The sequence below is a fragment of the Diospyros lotus genome, chromosome 9 (assembly GCF_014633365.1).
Source record: "Diospyros lotus cultivar Yz01 chromosome 9, ASM1463336v1, whole genome shotgun sequence".
In the NCBI taxonomy this organism is placed as follows: Eukaryota; Viridiplantae; Streptophyta; class Magnoliopsida; order Ericales; family Ebenaceae; genus Diospyros; species Diospyros lotus.
In genome coordinates, this window is record NC_068346.1 from 23,682,446 (window position 1) to 23,702,335 (window position 19,890).

The window sequence follows — 19,890 nt, forward strand, 5'->3', positions numbered from 1 at the left end:
TTGACTATATCTCATTCTTCAAGGAGGTTGAAATTCCTCAATTTTTCTCTTCTTTGCCCTTATTTCCTTCAAAACTTTTTCATAATTGGGAATAAGAGAAATAACATAAAGCAAAGGGATGTTAATATGAAACTTTTTAAACCTCTTTAAAAATTTAGTAGCTTGTTGAACCAAATTAGCCACAAGAAATATTTTTGAAAAATGAATAGGGGTTTCAAAAGATTTTAAATTAAGAGTAGAAGAACTCCCATTTTTCTCCATTGATGACCCATGGTCTTCTTCTTTAGTTTCAAGATCTTTGCTTTCTTCCTCTTTTGTATGCTCTTCAATTTTTTCTTCTTTTTCAAGTTCTATTTCACTTTGCAAAATAATGGCTTGTACTTGTTCCCTTGGATTCTTCTCAATATTGTTAAGCGCTCCTCCTTGTGGCTTTTCCAAAATTGTTTGAGCAAGTTGTCCAATTTGAGTTTCCATGCTTTGAAGTCTTGCCTCCGTACTATTGATAAATTTTTCCATCATATCCTCCAAATTTGACTTTTCTTCTTGTGGATTTTGATGTTGTTGAAAACATGGAGGCTCTTGTTGTTGATCATTACCCCCAAAAAAATTAGGATGGCTCCACCATCCAAGATTGTAAGTTTCAGAGTAAGGATTGAAATCGGACCTGTTGCCACTATAAGAAATAAAATTAACTTGTTCAGAGGAAGAACAAAAAGGATTTCTTACCTGACAATCAACACTAATGTCTCCCCCTTGCCCACAAAGCTCACAAGAAATAAAATAAGAAGGAGAAACATTCATCGTTGAAACCTTCAAATTTTTCACATTCTTATTTAATGTAGCTATTTGGACAGATAAAGCAGTGATAGGATCAAAGTTATAAATGTCAACTCCCTTTGTATTTGTTCTCTCATTACCCCATTGATAACCATTGTGCGCCATCTCCTGAAAAAGTTAAGAATTAAAAATTAAAAATAAAAAAAATTCAATAAAGGTAAAGAAAAATAAAAACAATCATAAATAAATTAAATAAAAAAATTAATCTGAAAAGGAAAATCTATAAAGAAAAAGAAAAGAAGTAAAAATTAAAGTTGAAAAAAAAAATTAAAATATTTAAATCCTAAAGTAAAATATTTACATGTTCAATCTAAGGCTAACTCATGAAGTTCTGATATGCAATAAGCTAGTCCCTGGCAACGGCGCCAAAAACTTGATGTGTAATTTATGCACAATTAATTCGAGCAAGTGTACCTTAGTCAAATCTGCATATAGTGATGAAAAGATGTCGATCCCACGAGAACTAGATCACAATATCAAAACAATTTTAATTTAACCTAAGTTGAACTAATTAATTAATCGGATGAATAAAAATAAAAATAAATGAAAAACTGAATTCTTTGTGAGAAAAATTAATTAATAAATGCACTAGGGTTTAGATTTCACTTAATCTGGGTTATGCAACTATCTATTCAAGCCAATTCAAAACCACAAATACTCTTACAGTATTTTATAATTATTTGCATGTGATGATAGATTTCCCTCAATTAATTAATAAACTTTCTCAAGTCATATTAATCATTTATTAATTCAATTTCACTGTCAGATTTCTGAGCAGATATCAACAAAATAAATAAGCATTAAATTCTTTGGAAACCTCTAATCTCGGAAGGGGATTTGACTCACTAAGCTTCCTCGATTCCTACACATGAGCTAATCATCTTTCGATCTCATAGTCAAGCATGTGATTTATATTGCCTATGGATCTAATTTATAACGATCCTTTAATCAGTCATGCATAAATCATTAAATCATTAAAAGATAGCCAATCTTTTAAAGCATTAAACGCAACAATATAAATTTCTCACGCAAATAATAATCGGATTTTGAATCAAATTAAATAAATAATCACATAATTTTAAAATTAAAATCCATCCAAACCTTAGGTAAAATAAATTAGCTAGACATTATTAAAGTAAAACTAAATACTGAAAGTTGAATGGAGAAAACTGAGAAAGATGCTTCCCGTCCAGATCTAAAACAGATCTGAATGGCAATTGCACTGGGTTGAAATTCCGCTACGTGCGTGCGTGGCTTCCCTTCTTCAGTGTGCGCGCCTCCTCATTTCCTCGACCGCTTCCTTCTCTTCAATTCTTTCACTGGCCTCTTCAAAATATTATAATAATATATATATATGGACATGGAGCCCTAGCCAAGTCCAATTCACGCCACTGCTTTAGCGTTTATTATATATATAGATATTAATTATCTTTTTTATAATATTATATATATAGATAATATCTATATAATAAGAGATGATGATTTTTGAAATTGATAGACAAATGTGAGGGGGACATTTTTTGATGGTTGAGATCAATGAGTGGTTGAGATCAATGGCTCAGATCAATTCTTTTTCCCCCCAAAATCATCCCATCTTCCCTCACCTCACGCACACACTCTGCCCAACCCGTAACACACCCACTCACTGCCTCTCTATCTTTCTCTCTCTCACAGTCACCCATCCACGCCATCATCGCCGCCCCCCCTGTCGGGCCCCACCGGCAGCCGCTTAATCGCCGTCGCCTCCCATCGCGCCGCCGCTCAGCCCCATCACCATCGGCCATACTGCCTCTTCCAATTTGAGATCTGGGTTTGCTGAAAACAACCGCTGGAAGCAATTATATATGGCCACAGAGCCGTCGCCCACCGCCAACGCCGCTTGGACCACCTTCGCCCCCCCCACCCAGCCACCACTCCTATAGTAAGTTGCCTTTTCTTTTCTTACAGTGTATTTCTTTAAGATGGAATCGGAGATTTTGAAATCCACTTTCGTGTCATCTTCAAATCGATTTTATAATTTATATATATGTGTATATATATATGTGCGAGGCTGTGTGGCTTGACTTTATTGAGGTTATTTGGATTCAGATTTGGGTTGATGGAGTTACAGTGAGGGATGTGAAATCGAGGTGGGGACAGCGATGGTGTTGACCTGTTTGTGTATGTATATATCACTATGTGTGTGTATTACTCACTGTGTATATTTATTTGCCTAATGCTCACTGTGTGTGTATTACTCACTGTGCGCATGTAATATATGATTCAATTTGATTATGTATGAATTATTTCAGGAATTGGTTAAATTAATATATTAAGATTTATAATATATATTGGTATATATTGATATTAGTATATATTGATAGTTCAAATAATATATATTTCTATAGTCCTGATTCAATTTTATTCACAATATATTATAAATTAAAATTAACTGGTATATATTTCTTTAGTCCTGAAAATTGTTAATTAAATGTAACGTAAATTGTTAATCAAATTTGAGAGATCATATTTTTAAAAATTAGAATGAGTATGACATGATATACATGATGCTCTTAATTCTAATTTTTTTTATATTTAATTTATAATTTTAATGTTAAATTTTATTTTTCACCTTTATTTCATGTAATATAGCTTTAGTTTTAATTAAATTTATATTCTGATACTCTTAATTCTAAATAACTAAAAACAATCTCTTTATAAAATAAAAAATAAATACAAAAATAACCCTCATAATTTATGTAGGATGATTTTTTTATTTTAAATTTAATATTATGTTAAAAATAAAACATCAAGCCCAATTTGCCCAAAGCCCACTTTGCCTTAAGAACATCATGTGTTATTATTATCATTATCATACCTTAAAAACATCAAGCCCAATTTGCCCAAAGCCCACTTAATCCAACATCAATGGTTAATCAAATTGGAAAATTTCAATCTAAATGCTAATTTCACATTAACTGTGACTACATGGCATCAGAAAATAATAAATGTTATTTTATTTTTAATTAAACTATTCTTAAAAGTATTTTATGTTAATTTTTCACATTATGTCATTTTACTTAAATTGTTCTTATCCATGTGTCGTAGTCAATGGCAGTGGCGACAATTATTGTGAGAGTAAGAGTGATTTGTTGTGTACCTCTTTGAAAAATTTGTTTGAGAGGGAAAGAATTGTTTGTTTGGAAAAAATTAAAAAAGGAAGCGAGAGTGATCTTTAAACTCACACTTAAAAAAAAAAATACCATTCAAATTTATGTGTTGTGTGATTCTAAAAAGAAAGGAATCATTTTAATATTTATGTGTAACATTATTATGTTTTTTTTGCACATTTTTAAAGGAGTATAATATTCTATGTTGTATTTTAAAAAATTATGATGAATGTATATGTGTGCATATTACTTTAATTGCCTCTATATTTGGACTTTGTATTTGATAATTATTCATACTAAGTTTTGATTTTAGTTTTAATTTCATTTCTATAAAATTGTGATTCGATTTTAATTTTATCATTTATTCTAAAGATACATCTATTCCAAAGATTGAGTTAGTCTTTTATCATTTTGGTTTATATATTTTTTTTCTCCTCTTGATTGTAACCCATTAAATATTTTTTATTCATGCTAGTTATTTATTTAAATAAAATATTAAATTTTATTATTTAATTTGGTAACAACTAATTTGGAAATAACATTTCATTGTCAATGAAATTCATGTTAACTCTTATTATATAATCAAACATTTTTAAGTTGAAGTACAACAGTTATGGACAATTTCATTATTTTTGGTCAAGTAAGTTTTTTTTTTTTCTTCATATAAATTTAAGTACGTCTCTTATAATGTAAGGCCTATTTTTTTTTTTAAACTTATCATATCTACTTTATAGGTGGATGAAGACTTACACCGAACCGTAATATTAATTCCATTTACTAATTTATTTGTATAAAGTTTTATTTATCACTCTAAAGTGTTTATATGTATAGTTTTGATTTCTTTAAGAAAGAAATGTTAATATTATTATTCGCGATGAGCGTGACCTTGATACTATTTTCATTCATGAGGTAAACCTAAAAGTCACTTGAACATTGTATATACACTAGCGTATATCCGTGCCTAAAGGTATGGTGTAAGTAATATTAACAGTGTGTGTGAGAATATGTATATGTTTGCGTGTGTATGTGTGTGTGTTTGTGACCATGAAGGGGGGAAGCGGCCATCAACAGTGCGGAGGGGCGGCCATCAATGGCCGAACCCAACGTCTGCCATGGGTGGTTGCCAACACCCCCTGCCCATCGGGCGTTGGTGGTTGCCTCCAACCTTCTTTGGCCATCAACGTTTCCCGAACCCAGTAGCTGTCATGGGTGGTCACCAACGCCCCTCCCACCCGATCGCTGATGGCCGCCACCAACCCCCCTCACCCATCGTTGACGGCCGTCTTCCCCATCGTTAATATTATTTATACCGTGCCATCGTGCCTTTTATTTAAATACACGTGCCTCTATTCTAAAGATACAACTATTCCGCGCTTTTACATAGTATATTTTAATTTTAATATTATTTACATTATATCTTTAGGCATATTTATATTTATTTTTTGATAATTTCGTGTTTAAGAACTATATATATTGTCTTCAGATACGTGATATAAGTGAGTTTAAGCTTTCAGTTTAGTACGTGTTCAAGTTCAGTGCTCGATTATTTCGCGTTCAAATTTAATGTTCGATTTTTTTTTAATTGCATCGTGCCTTTAGGCACGGGTTATCCCTAGTACATAAATATGTAAATATAAGTATATAATTAAGCATATAAGTATATAAGTATACATGAAAATAAATGTATATATATATATAGCTTGCTGTATATAATTTGGTAGGTATGTATGGTATGCATGAATGTATGTATGTAATCTTGTAGGTATATATATGATATGTACATATATATATATATATCCGTATATATGTGATAAAAAAAATGCAAAAATCTGGCAAAAGATCGGAGCAGGCGCATGATCACTCCTGCAACAAGCAATCAGGGAGAGAGGGGGAAATTAATGAGATATGGCCTTAGGAATGGCCTCAGGGACGCGTGGCGCTTTGGATTTGACCAATCACATCCGAGTTTGGTTATAAATAGCCGCCAGCAAGCAAGCCCATTCATCCAAAATTTTACTTCAAAGATCGGGCATTTGGGCAGTGTTTGAGGGTTTTCGTGAGTAGGGTTCTGATCCTCGAGGTGTGGGTAACATTTCTGGAGCATTTGGTGGCCAACGGAGCAGCAGGGAAGGAGATTCGAGCACTCGCCAGAAAATCGCGCCTCGCCGGAGCCGCGCCTTCGATCGCAAATTCGAGGTATTTCCGGTTGTTTTTTCAAAGTTTTAAGGCCATATTTGGGTTCGGGAGGTCGGGTTTAGGGGGGATAAGGCTTCGTTTCGAAGTTCGGAGACGCGAGGGGTTCGTTCGCGGTGAAAAGGCCACCGGAGAAGACGAACCAGGCGGGCGCGTGGCTGCACGCGCCCGCGAGTGGGAAGAAGGCGCGTGCCTTCCACGCGCCCGCAAGAAAAAAAAATATAAAAGAAAAGAAAAGAAAAGAAAAATAAAAATAAAAGAGATAAAATTTTGCAAAAGAATTTATTAAATCTGGAATGTTGTTTATGATTTATTTTGTAAAGAAATTTCTATAAATACTAAATTTATTAATTATTTAAGTGGATTTTTTTATTATGGAAATAAAGAAAAAATAAGATTTTAATTCAGAAAATTCCAAGGAAATTTCAGAATATTAGAAGTATTATTTAGGAAATATTAGTGAAGAGAAACTGAATAAAATGAAAGATTAGATAATTATTATGTAATAATTATATATTTAGCTATTAGGAAATAAGGAAAAAATAGGAATTTAAGTTGGAAAATTCCATGAAAATTCTAGAATGATAGAAATATTATATAAGGGATATTAGTGAAGATAAATTAGATTTTATGAAATACTAAATAATTTTTATGCAATTCTTGAAGAAATAAATTTAGAAATAAAGAGAAATTATGGAAATTATGAAAAATAGTAAAATGATATGCTAAAAATTAAGTTTAATGTCTAGGAGTCTTTGAGGGCAAGAAGTAGCTGCTCGACACGTTTCTCGAGACTGACACGTCTTTCGAGACAACTTAATTGTAAGTGTACTGACTTGAATCTAATACGGTTATAAATGTTTACTTTCGAGAATGCTTACATCATATTGACATGTTATGATATGTGACCAACACGTAGACTGTACCCATGTCATGATTATGAGATGCATAAATGCACGTCGAAGTCATTAATCACCCGCATATAAGGCCGTAGGGAGTACGAATTGATATCGTTGCCTTACCAAGGGTACACCCATACACCCCGGCTCCGTTGAGGTGGTCGCTAAAATGGTAGGTAGCTTGAGGGTGCAGTGACACCTACGAAGTAAGACATTGCATACACACATGACATAGCATTATGTACCCTTACTTAGATGGTTTATCATTTAACTCGGGTTTGTCCCTGGAACATTCAACGTTCCAGTGGCACGAGACGTCAAGATGCGAGTAAATGTACCATGTTATATTGTAATATGGGTAGTTTAAGAATGGTGAACATGGTATTATCGTCAAACGCTTATATGTCAACTTTGTAATAAATGCCATGTCCAGTTATTATTATATGCATTGCCATGAGCATGTTCGATTCAGTTTTCGCTTGTATTTATTTTCTAGTGTAGATACCTCGTCTAGCACTAGATACGGTCTTAGGGAATTTAGGGATAATGTAATAACAAAAAAAAAAAAAAAAATTTAGACCAAATTTCCTAAGGCACAACACGCCCGAGAAGGCGGGCTGTTACACCCTCTTTACTACTTTAAATAGTAATGTTGGGTTATGATTTTGTGTGCTCAACTTTTGTATGCTTATCCCATTGAAAAGTTGCATGTGTTAACAAATAGTAGGAAAAAGATTTAGTCAGCCACAAATTTATTCTAATATGAGATTCGCGTTTGTATCGATATAAGATTGAATCATTTATAATTCCATTATACGGCGAATACATGTATGTCGTCTAATGACTACTTCGTGTGTTCTATTTAATTCATGTGATCCTATTATTAAATTTTATTATCCTATACGTAGCCCATCTCAACATCCTTACATTTCTCTATAAATTGATGCGCAATGTGTATGATCCAATCTCTCTCATTTCTCACATGCTGAAAACACCTTAATTTGTATCATTAAGTAAATTAATTAATTAATTTTTTCAAATTCTCAATGTGTAAACTTATTTTTTTCAAATTCTCAATGGGTAAACACCAAAGTAAAGCCACAATAGTTTCTTCTCTTTGATTGTAAGATTTGAATGAGAAGCCATAGCAGGAAAACCATGTCACAAAAAGTTAAATTGGTTCCAATTCTTTTCTCTCGACATCTTTGCTTAAGCCAGAACTTCAAGGCATCTTTATATACATGTTTAGTAAAGCGCTTCTCCATTAAGTAAGAGATTGTTGTTGTCTTGCTTTCTTTTCTTAGACTGTAAAAAGAAAGTTTAGTTGGAAAAAAAAAGTGACGAGTTTTAAAGAAAGAGAAAAAAAAAAGAAGATTAAAGAGAGAAAAAGTATTTTTTTCATACATTATGGATTTGTAAGTGTCGAGAAAAAATACAATAACGAGACTAAAAGGGGACACGAATTCTATTATTATTACAAATAAGATAATCGAACAACATTTTTGGATAAAGTATCTTGAAGAATTGAAAATGACATATGAAATCTTTGGTTAAGAAAATTGGTCCGACTTTTCAAGCCAATTATCATTTTTGACTTTGATTTATAAATTTAAATTGCTTAGCATAGACTTAAAGCCACACGTGGTGTAAGATTAGTGACCACTAACTAAAGCCAAGTGCTCTCCAATCACAACAGAAGGGCTCAAAAAACGAACAAATAAAGATTGCCTTAAAATAAAAAAAAAAACAAAAAAGAAAAGCCAGAGAAGAAGATATAAAGGAACGAGGGAGAATTGGAGGGGCAAAAAGTAAAAGAGGAAGGCAAAAGAATCAAGAGTCGGCGCCCCTGTCTTCGCCGACCAATCATCACATCCCTTTCATCAAGCCCTCCTCCACTATTACCCCCACCCCCCACCAAACCAACCTCTCTCTCTCTCTCTTTCCATCTATATATACACCCGACTCGCATCTCTCTCCACCCTCTTCCATTTTTTCTTCTTCCCTCTTCCTATCGGTCTCTTCCGTGAAAATTTTTTTAACCCACCGGAAGATGTCCGACTCTTAGCATAGCTTAGGGTTTTTCTTTGATCTAGCTTTTCTTTTATTTTTTTCTTCTTTTAGGGTTTAGTTTCTTGTTCTTTTCCCGATTGATTTGTTGTTCAGACTTCTGGTTTGTTGTTATTATTTTTTGAAGATTAACGACTGAATTATGAGGGGGGTGGTCGTTGCGCAGTCTCATGTTGAGAGGACCGAGGATGTTGACAAGGATAAGAAAAAGAAGCGTCGATCCAATCGACGATCTAAACAGAACTCTTTTGTTTCAGGTATTTTCGAATATATGTTTAATGAGTATAATATCCCTTCTATTAGAAAAAGAAATCTGGTATTTAATTTAATTTCATTTCTTGGAGTCATTGCTGTGGTTTGATCTGAGTTGGGTGCAAAGACATGTTTGAGATTGTAGTGATAAACTAGCTGTGATTTTACTTTTATTACATTGGTGCTGTAAAGAGTGCGGTTTTATTTTTCTGTCTGTTTTCTTTTCTTTTTTTAACCACGAGAAGTATTTCTGGATGGGCAGTTTTTGATTCTAGGACACCCAGATGCAGAAAGTGAATTTAGTTGAGATGTGTACTCTTAAAGGTCTCTAAAAATTGTATTTGGTGGCTGAGAAATTAAAGCAAAGAAAAAACGAACGACAACTTTAGTTTCCGTTTGACTTGTACACTACAATCTTTCAGGGATTCACCGCTGTCTAATCTATTTGACTTAGTAAAGTTCAGGCGCTCTTTCTTGTTTCTACGCTTTTTTTTTCCCTTTTTTCATTTCAAAGCGAAGAGCAAATGAGGAAGCCAGTCTAAGGAACAAAGGTTTGTGCTTTTATGTTAAGCGCATGGCACACTTATATTTATTTGTTTTATTTTTTACTATTTTACGAGAAAAGAAGCGTTGTTACTTTATACCCCAATACACCATAACGTGACCATCTATTATATAAATATCTTGGAGTTGAAGAGCCTAGATTTGGTGATGATTTTTTGGCATGGGGTGTTTTTGCTGATAAAGCTGGAGTTGAAGAGTCTAGTTTTTAATATTATAAGCAAAGGAGGCAATGCAACAACTGGATCACCGCTCTCAACTTCTTGTTCCCAGCCAATTTTGGTTGATGAAGTTAATTCAGATGGCACTGATGAGGAAGATGAGGAGAACTATAATTCAAATGATGAAGATGACTTTAAACTTAGACAAAATTCAATGAATTAAAAGACCTCTTTTTCTCTTTTATCATGGTCTTTTCTCTTGATTGTGCTATCTGGTAATTTAGTTGCAGTTCTTATATTATCTCTTTATTTTTCCTTGCACTTGCACTTTTTGTTGATTGAGTTTGCGCTTGCACTTTATATTTTGCACTCAAAGCCCTAGAAGGCCTTTGCACTTGAGTGTTGGTACGACCATTGTTGACAGGAAAGGAACAAAAAAAGGAAAGAAAGAAAGAAAATAAAATTAATGTTTGTCTGTGTAAGTACGATCTATTCACATGTCTGTGTAAGCAAGATCTGTGTTTTATTTTAAAAGTTTCTTTTAGAGAATTTATGGATTTTTTGGATGGGAGCTTACCCAAAAAATAAGTTTAACTTCTTTTAGGTATTTTCTTGATTTTCTGTAAAGGATGCCTAAATTTGTTTAAAATTTCATTGCTTCCGCAAGACATCTTTCCACACTTGATTTTTGAAAATCATCTTCTGATAACTTTTCCCGAAAAATGTAGATTATCTTTCTTTACTTTTCCAATCCCGACTTTACTTATTTGGGATGTGAAATTTATACCTGGTTTGGTTTCTAAGTTTTGTTCTGTACTCATACTTGTGGATGCTTATATTTGTGTGGGTCTGCGATTCCAGTACCTGCTCCTGTGTTCTCACCTTTGTTTCTCTTCCTTTCGTGGATCCTAAAGCAGTTTCTAGTTCGGTGAATGAGTTACATGAAGAAAAATCAGAAATATTTAGGTTTGCTGGTACATCAAATGAGCAGGCTCTTCCCAGAGCATCCAATGTTGCTTTTAATTCTTTGCCAACGATGCATATAATTGAACACGGAGCATCACATGAAGATAGAAGTGTGCACGAGCAGCAACTCGTTGCATCTGGTGCAAAAATGTTTTCAAGATCATTTCCTGACACGATTACTGGTGAGGAGTCAACAGAGTCATGTGCAACTAAGTATTTTCTTCTGTATCATCAGAGAAAATATTTTACTCCTCACTGGTCCCCTTCGGCCATTAATGAAGCATTGGAGGTCAGTCTGTGAAACTCAGTTTGATGATTTGCTTCATTGCAGTTTGTTATTGCAGTTCGTTACTGGTATCTATCTCCTTATACACAGAACAGTGAGAAGGAGTTTCTTTTCTCATTAGTTTTTACTTCTGCAGAAAGGTTATCTCTTTAAAGCATTATTTCGTGTGAATGCTCACAACAGACTTGAGGTTTGTTAATTATTTTGTCCACTTTTTACCTATTGCTTCTTTTTTCTGTTATGATATAAATACTATGGATGCTCTGATTCGTGCTGTTAGGCCTATTGTAAAATCGATGGAGTGCACACTGATGTTCTTATCAATGGAGTTGCTGCTCAGAATAGAGCTGTAAGTCTGAATTTATCCTTTATGGTGCTTTCCTAAATAAAGCATTGTTGTCTTCAACTGCCTACAGATTTTTTATGTTCTTCATTTAATGCACCTTAACTTCGACCAGTTGATTCACTGACTTAACTTTTCTCCATACTCTATCAACTGCATGCATTTAACCTTTGAGATGAAGTTTTCCTTTTGCCTATGGAAAATGTGACATCTTTTTCATGTAAATAATAGAAAAAAGGCATCATATTAGTCACTAATATTTTTGGTTGGCTCCTGCTCATTTATCTACTAAATTATTTTTTGATGCTACTTGTTTGTTCATTATCTGAAATAATCTATATGTGAATCGAAAATTTTGTTCCATGGTACAATTTATTCTATGCAACAACAGCACTTGGGATGGACAAGCACTCTATGGTCCAACTGCAATGAACAACAAGCAGTTTTAGTTAATTGGTTGTGTCACTGATATTTGAATTTGTTGTACTCTTCATTATTAATATAGTCATTAAGAATGGGCCCAATTTCAACATTTTTGGTTTGCATTTTTGCAAATTGTGTTACATGTGATCTATTTCCTCGGCTATATTTTGACACATATCTTATGTAACTTAGATTGAAGGAGACATTGTTGTAATTAAAGTTGATCCTTTATCATCATGGGCTAAGATGAAAGGTTCTGCTGGGAATATCAATAGTTCTGCTGGGAATATCAATAGTTCTGCTGCATTGGATGATTATAATTCCAGCTCTGAAGTCAGTGAGACGGTTGTTGGTGATGGCTGCAAAGGAAAAATTAAGCCAGATACACTTTATGAGTGTGTGGATGATAGAAATGACTCACTTTCTTCAGACGGGGGGATTTTTTATGAGGGTGGCAGTTCCTTTGTTGCAACTGTTGGTTCAGAAGTTGTTGGATGTTTCGCCTCTGGGTTTGATAATTGTTGTAGCCCTGCTGGCAGATATTCTCTTGAGTTGGATCCTCCACAAGCGGGCTGTTCCAGTGAACATAATAGTGTTGCAAGCCCTGTGGAGAAGTTGTGTGCAATGTTGAGTACATTCCCATCAAAAAGACCAACTGGTAGAGTTGTGACCATCATTCAAATGTCTCCTCGCCGGGAGGCTGTTGTTGGATTTCTTAATGTTAAGCAGTACCTTTCTAGTAGGGAAGTTTGCAAAAAGGAAAATAAGAAGAAAAAGAATTTATGTGCCAACCAGGAGTACATCATGTTGACATCAACTGACCCTAGGTTACCCAAAATGATGGTACTTGTTACAGACCTGCCTGACTTCATCAGGAAAAGATTGGAGGAGGGAGACATGACACTTGAAATGGAACTTGTGGCTGCACGAATTGATCATTGGGAAGAAGAAAATTATGTCCCGCAGGCTCGAGTCATGCATATTTTTGGGAGGGGTGGAGAGATTGAACCACGGATAGCTGCAATTTTATTTGAAAATGCAATATTTTCTTCTGAGTTTTCTTGTGAATCACTATCTTGCCTTCCTTGTTTACCCTGGGAGGTTCCTGTGCAAGAACTTAAGAGCAGAAGAGATTTAAGAAATTTGTGCATATTTACTATTGACCCATCCACTGCAACTGATCTCGATGATGCACTATCAGTTGAAAGGCTATCTAATGGCATTTTCAGAGTTGGTGTCCACATTGCTGATGTATCATATTTTGTTCTACCAGATACAGAGTTAGACAGAGAAGCTCAAATTCGGTCTACAAGTGTCTATCTGTTAAGGAGCAAAATACCAATGTTACCCTCATTGCTATCTGAGAATCTAGGCTCACTTAATCCAGGAGTAGACAGACTTGCCTTCTCAATTTTCTGGGACATCAATCTTGCTGGAGAGGTTCTTGATCGGTGGATTGGACGTACTGTTATAAGATCTTGTTGCAAACTCTCCTATGAAAATGCTCAGGACATCATTGATGGCCTTTTTGATGTGGGAAGTTCCACGACCTCAGGTGATGGTTGCCCTCAGTTGCATGGTGACTTTGGATGGTCTGATATTGTTGTATCTGTTCAAATCCTTAATGGAATTTCCAAAATTTTAAAGGAGAAGAGGTTTAATGAAGGTGCCTTGCGTCTGGAAAGCTCAAAATTGGTTTTATTGCTTGATGAATACGGAACTCCATATGACAGTATGCTTTCTGAAAGAAAGGATGCAAATTTCCTTGTTGAGGAGTTTATGCTTTTGGCTAACAGGACAGCTGCAGAAGTTACATCTAGAGCTTATCCTGATAATGCATTGTTGCGGAGGCATCCTGAACCTAACTTGCGGAAGCTCAGAGAATTTGAAGCTTTTTGTAGCAAACATGGTCTAAAGTTGGACACTTCTTCTTCAGGACAGCTTCATCAATCATTGGAGCAGATCGGAGAAATGCTGAAAAATGATACTGAGTTGTTTAATATTCTTGTATCATTTGCTTCCAAACCAATGCAGTTGGCAACATACTTCTGCAGCAGCAATCTGAAAGGCAGTGAAAATGATTGGCGACACTATGCTTTGGCTGTTCCTGTTTACACTCATTTTACTTCACCATTACGTAGGTATGCAGATATTGTAGTACATCGGAAGTTGGCTGCTACACTTGACGCTGAAGAGATGTATTTGAAGCGCAAACATACATCACAGAAACTGAACAGTGTGAAGGAATTGACAACACAATGCTTCACTGGTATTTGTTTCGACAAAGATGCTGCAGAATCAATTGAAGGTAGGGAAGCATTATCTGTTGCAGCATCAAAACACACTCCATGCACTGAGGTACTGGCAGATGTTGCTGCTTATTCCAATGAGAGGAAGCTGGCCAGTAGAAATGTCAAGGATGCGAGTGATAGACTCTACATGTGGTTTCTTCTCAAGAAAAAGGAGGTAAAATTTCTCATTTTTAATTGGGTTCTTCTATCCTGTGCCCTTAGGACACAGAATAGAGTAGTTAGTTATTAGCATTTGAAAATAATTTCAAAATTCAAAATTATTAACTATTTTTATTCTTGGACTAAAACACCATTCCTACATTGGAAGAATTATATACGTAAAGAAGACCATTTTTGTCAAAAAATAAAAACAGTTTTTAAGTCATGGCAACTGTTTTGTTCTAATAACTACTCTTTATCTTGTGCTCCCTGTGCGCTCTAAGGGCATAGAATAGAAAAACCCTTTTTAATTTAATCCTTGTCAAGACTTACAATTGAAGTTCTACTGCATGTAGAACATGATATTATTTATTTACAAATACAATTAATAGGTTTTATTACCTCCTTTATCATACCCTTCACAATTTGTTTTTTCACACTAGCAGTCTGATACAGTAAAAATTTAGTGGGATCACTTTTTTTTTTTTTTTTCCTTGGCCTACTGACCACTGGGAGATACTGTTTCCATTAAAAGAAAATGTGAAACAGTAAAATGTGGTAGCATTTTACTTTAAGACAACCAAGAAATTGTAAAATGCGAAATAGTAATATAACCAGGAAATTGTAAAGGAAAATGTGAAACAGTAAGATAACCAAGAAATTGTAAGGGAAATTTTTTCATGGACTTAATTCGGTTAAAAGTTACCATATACTGTAATATTTAACTGATATGATGTAATGAAAAATAGAATTAAATAGTTTAGGCATTAAAAACCGAAGGGGTGCCAAGTTTAATTTGCCCTTGAAGACAAGACAAGATGGCTAAGGTGCAAATAAAATAATTTACATCTCGTTTGTAACCAATTACAATGGATTAGAATTCTAATGCCATGGTTTTAATGATTCCCATAGAATTAGAATTCTAATTATTTCGTTTGGAACAAAACTTTAAAAATTAGAATAAAATTCCAGTTCTTATGTTTGGAAAAGGATGGAAATGGAATTAAATAAGTAGTATGACCATGTTACCCTTAACAACCCAATAAAAAGAAGTTAATATGCAACACTAAAGAATTTCTTTTAATTTTTAAATGTTCTGTATAAAATAAATATCATTGAATTACATAGTCTTGTGTTGTAAAAAAAAATTAATTAATATATTAAATATAAAAAATAAGATTGCACAGTTATCAAATATATAACGATGACATTTTATAATTAAGACAAAATGTTAACTAAAATAATGCTAAAAATACAATTTTAATTAGTATTTCTCCACAATTTCTAAAATAAGAAAACTAACATCAAGATAAAGGAGGATAAGATTGAAAACCCTATATATTGTAAATAGAATGGGGAAAAGGTATTTGTGGAAAGAAAACAAATAAAGAAGTGGGGCCTAAGAATTCCAATTCTGTTTTAACGATTTTGACTAACTTTGATTGGAATTCTAATTCCTGAGTTTGAGGGTAAATGGAATTCCAATTCCTTTACTTTTGTTTTTTATTCTAAACACAAGAATTCAAACTCTGAAATTGGAATTCCTGTTCCAGAATTTTTAAGATTTCCAAGCAAGCTGTTGACATGTTAGATAAAAAAACAAACAGATGGACTTTTGACGAGAGTGGATGGAATGGGCAAAGTTGTAATAAAAGATATTAGATGAATACCAAAAAGACCTTGGTGAGAAACTCAGACAGGACATGATATGGTCATGAAGCGAGCTAGATTCTATGTACCTAATTACATTAAATTTTCCACTATTTCATTTCTCATGCTTTGTTGGTTGTTTTAAGTTGGCTGTTTCTGTGTTTCCAATATTTTATTTTTGTTAAAGTATGATTCGTGATATTTTAGAGGGTTCCTCTGTTGATGGCCTAGTTGTCCATGCACACTCTTGTCCATAATCAGACACTGTTAGACATTTGGATGTTGTCAGATCCTCAGATCTGACAGTGGTAATTTTGGTAAAATTCAAGAGAATTTGGAAGTAGAGAGAAAGTTGGGAAGAGGATTGAGAGAGAGAATGAGGGAGAAAATGAGAGAGAATATGAAAAGAGAGAAGATGCAATCTTTACTTATCTGAATGCCCGCACCATCCCCTTACAACTAGCCTTTTATAGGCATACCCGGTTGTTCTTCAGTTATTGTAACTGAAGCCCAACAAACATAGCAACAGCCAAGGCACCTAACCGAATTACAACAGTATGATCTAACCGAATTACAGTATTACCCTTCTAATATCCTAGGGTCGTGACAGATGTCTTTCTAAATTCTGACCTGTAGGTTTCAGTGAAACTTATTAATCAGCTATGATATAGGTGCTCAGGTCCAAAGGAACCTATCTGATCCTGAATTTCTAAGTTCATTATATAATTGGTATGAATAAGTTATACATTATGTTGGAACAGATAATCTAAAAATTTGTTTTCTCATGGTTAAGATGTATTTATTTGTTATGATTTTTACCTTGGAAGTTATTCACTTATTTGTTACTCACTTTGTTGCTACTGTCTTGTGCAGATTTTCTTGACTGAAGCAAGAGTGCTGGGTCTGGGGCCGAGATTCATGTCAATATATGTTCAGAAGTTTGCTGTGAGTAGTTTTTGTGCTTTTATCTTTTGGTTTTCTTTTCATCTTTGCCCATAATTTTCTTTGCATTATCAGCTTTCTTGCACCACCCGTGACCCTTCATAGCGAGCTGGTAATGATATTTGAAAAAAATTTCATGACATTCATATCCTGCTTGAAACATGTACATAGATTGAGAGGCGAATATATTATGATGAAATTGAAGACCTGAAGGTGGAATGGCTTGATATTACATCGACATTGGTGCTCAATTTATCCACACAGAAACGCTTCCAGAGGAGAGGTAGCCCAGGTAAAAGCAGCAGGGCAATCGAAGAGGTGGCATTAGTCACAAGTCCTCTTGAGTTGGCATTGGGTTTCCCTGACGGTTGTGCAGAAGGGCGTGCTGAAGTAGTAGTAGGGGCGACCAGTGGTGTAGCATCAGTAGATTCAAAAGCTACCGTTTCAGATGGGGGTGAAATTGAGCCTGCTGTGTTCCCATTGACGGTGCGCCTACTCTCAAAAGTACCCGTTGCCCTTCATGCAATTGGTGGGGATGATGGTGCGCTTGATATAGGGGCAAGACTTTATGTGAGCTCTTATCTCATGATGATGAGGTAGGTAATTTGGAGCTTGGGAGGGAGGAGAATGCAGAAAATGAAACTGGGGTTATCTTTGGGGAAAAAAGAAAAAGAAAAAAGAAGCAAGCTTGCTGTAGATAAAGGCGTAGTAGTAGTAATAGTAGCAGTGTACAGTTGAAGAAGGTATAATTAATTAGCTTTTAGCGGCTGGTTTTATTGAAAGCTGCTGCTGCTGCTGCTTTTGTGGGAATAGGCCCTTTGTTTTTTATGATGGCCATTATTTCCTTTCCAATGTAACTTAGCAATGCAATGCAAATGGGTGTGTGTGTGTGTGTGTGTGAGAGAGAGAGAGAGAGAGAGAGAGAGAGAGAGAGAGAGAGTAATTGATGTATCATCATTATATGAAGTGTTTTTTCTTATCTGGACGACATCCCAACCCAATTATGTTGTTAGCTAATCGACTTTATATGCTACTGTTGTAGTAATCTTCTTAAGCTGAATAACGAACATGGTTTTGGTTTTTGTTTTCGGGGCAAAAAGCCTGTGAACTCAGCTGGCCTTCACACATTTTGAAGTTTACGGTTCTTTATTGATGGTTGCTCTCTCCCTCTCCCTCAAAATTGTATGGTATGGTATGGTATGATTTTCTCTATTCATTCTTCCTTTTCTACAGTCCGAAACATGCATTAACTATATTGTTATTCTTAAGCTGTTTCTTTCTTTCATCCTTTGAACTAGAAGTAGAGTCCCGTAATCCTCTTGGCCGATCCCATCTGAATGTCATAAAATTCATCAATTGTTCAGGCTTTTTGATTGTATTTTTGTAGTCTTTATTTTTTCTAGCTTTGAATAACCCCTCATGGTTTGCTGGAAAAAAAAAAAAAAAAAACAGTTTTATCCGAACAGAGAAATGTTTCCTTTTTACTTTTTCTCCCTGTTGGTGTTGATGAATTGAGTTCAATTCAAGTAATTTTAGCGATAGGGAACCTTGAAATAAAAGTTCATTTCACCCTTAGTTAAAAACATAAATTTAAATTTTTATAATTTCTTGCAAGCTTGCCACCGGGGGGAGAGGCTTTTATTCCTTGTGTAGATTCTGCAGTCGATGTAGATGCATTCGTATTGAAGAAGTTCATGCATACCTTTAACTGGAGAATTGAGGGTTTTTATAGTTCATACAAGAGATGGAGATGGTCCAAGCATGCATGATTTCCATCGAAGGCCTTATCAGAATGTGACCATGCGCGGTGTCTAGGACTTGAGCCATGGCGATTGCAGTGTTCTCGTGCTGTGCACATGGCCAGGGCCTTAGCACGCTCTAGTATGACGTTGACGATTGGATCGTGCACATGGCTAGGGCCTTTACATGGTCTAGTATGACGTCAACAAAGGTGCTTCCCACGCGACTCATACTCGCAACCTACTAGAATTAAGGGCCCTAACATGGCTCGCCTAGCCAATGGGGCTATGCTACCCATTCAATTATTTAACTGTCCCATTTATTTTATTCCATTTCACTACTTTCCCATAAAAGAGTTCCAACTTCTTTCGTTTGATTCTCAACCCTACTAGTGTCCAATTAAACCATAAATAAATCATCATAAATCTTGGAATTAATCCTTTAAGATACTGGGTTGCTACATGCTCTCTTCCTTATAAATTTCGTCATTGAATCCTTTCCTTATAAATGTCATCCTTGAAATTTTGTAAGGAGAGTATTTTCCTTTCTAAATATCATCCTTACTATACATAGATTTTGGAATTAGCCTAAGTTTTCAAATAAATAAGGAAATTTCTCTCACATTTTCTCTTTGATTTCCTTAGTTGCTTCTCGTTAATGCTGACTCCATTGCACCTTTACTATAGGAATAATTGTGTCTTAATTAAAGGTCTTGTTGATCTAATATTCACATCAATTATACCTCAAAAGTCATGTTGGGCTGGTCTCCTTGGCTAGTAATTCAACACTAGGGTTATTGCTTTTGGAACACCTAAAGGACTATAGAGGACCCCACAAAAATTTAGAGAAAAATTTGGTGCGGGCTTATATGATTTTGTGCAAATTTAAAGATCATGGCATGCACAGGATTTCTTGGCATGGGGTGGTTGATTTTTGACTAAACAGAGCTCATGTTAGGGTTCAAGGAAATC

General features: G+C 34.7%; 1 protein-coding gene across 2 annotated transcripts; it reads left to right on the forward strand.

The window, feature by feature from the left end:
• The first annotated feature begins 8,909 nt into the window (after nt 1–8,909).
• Nucleotides 8,910–18,287, forward strand: LOC127809857 (DIS3-like exonuclease 2). 2 transcript variants are annotated; one of them, XM_052348997.1, is made up of 7 exons: nt 8,910–9,402; nt 11,034–11,374; nt 11,508–11,561; nt 11,652–11,720; nt 12,330–14,603; nt 17,111–17,182; nt 17,351–18,287. In XM_052348997.1, the coding sequence occupies exons 1-7, from the start codon at nt 9,288–9,290 to the stop codon at nt 17,777–17,779; spliced, it is 3,354 nt and encodes a 1,117-aa protein (XP_052204957.1). In that variant the 5' UTR covers nt 8,910–9,287; the 3' UTR covers nt 17,780–18,287. The 2 variants fall into 2 exon arrangements, with proteins under 2 accessions (XP_052204957.1, XP_052204958.1); XM_052348998.1 differs by having other exon boundaries at nt 8,912–9,402; nt 11,037–11,374.
• Nucleotides 18,288–19,890: the final 1,603 nt, after the last annotated feature.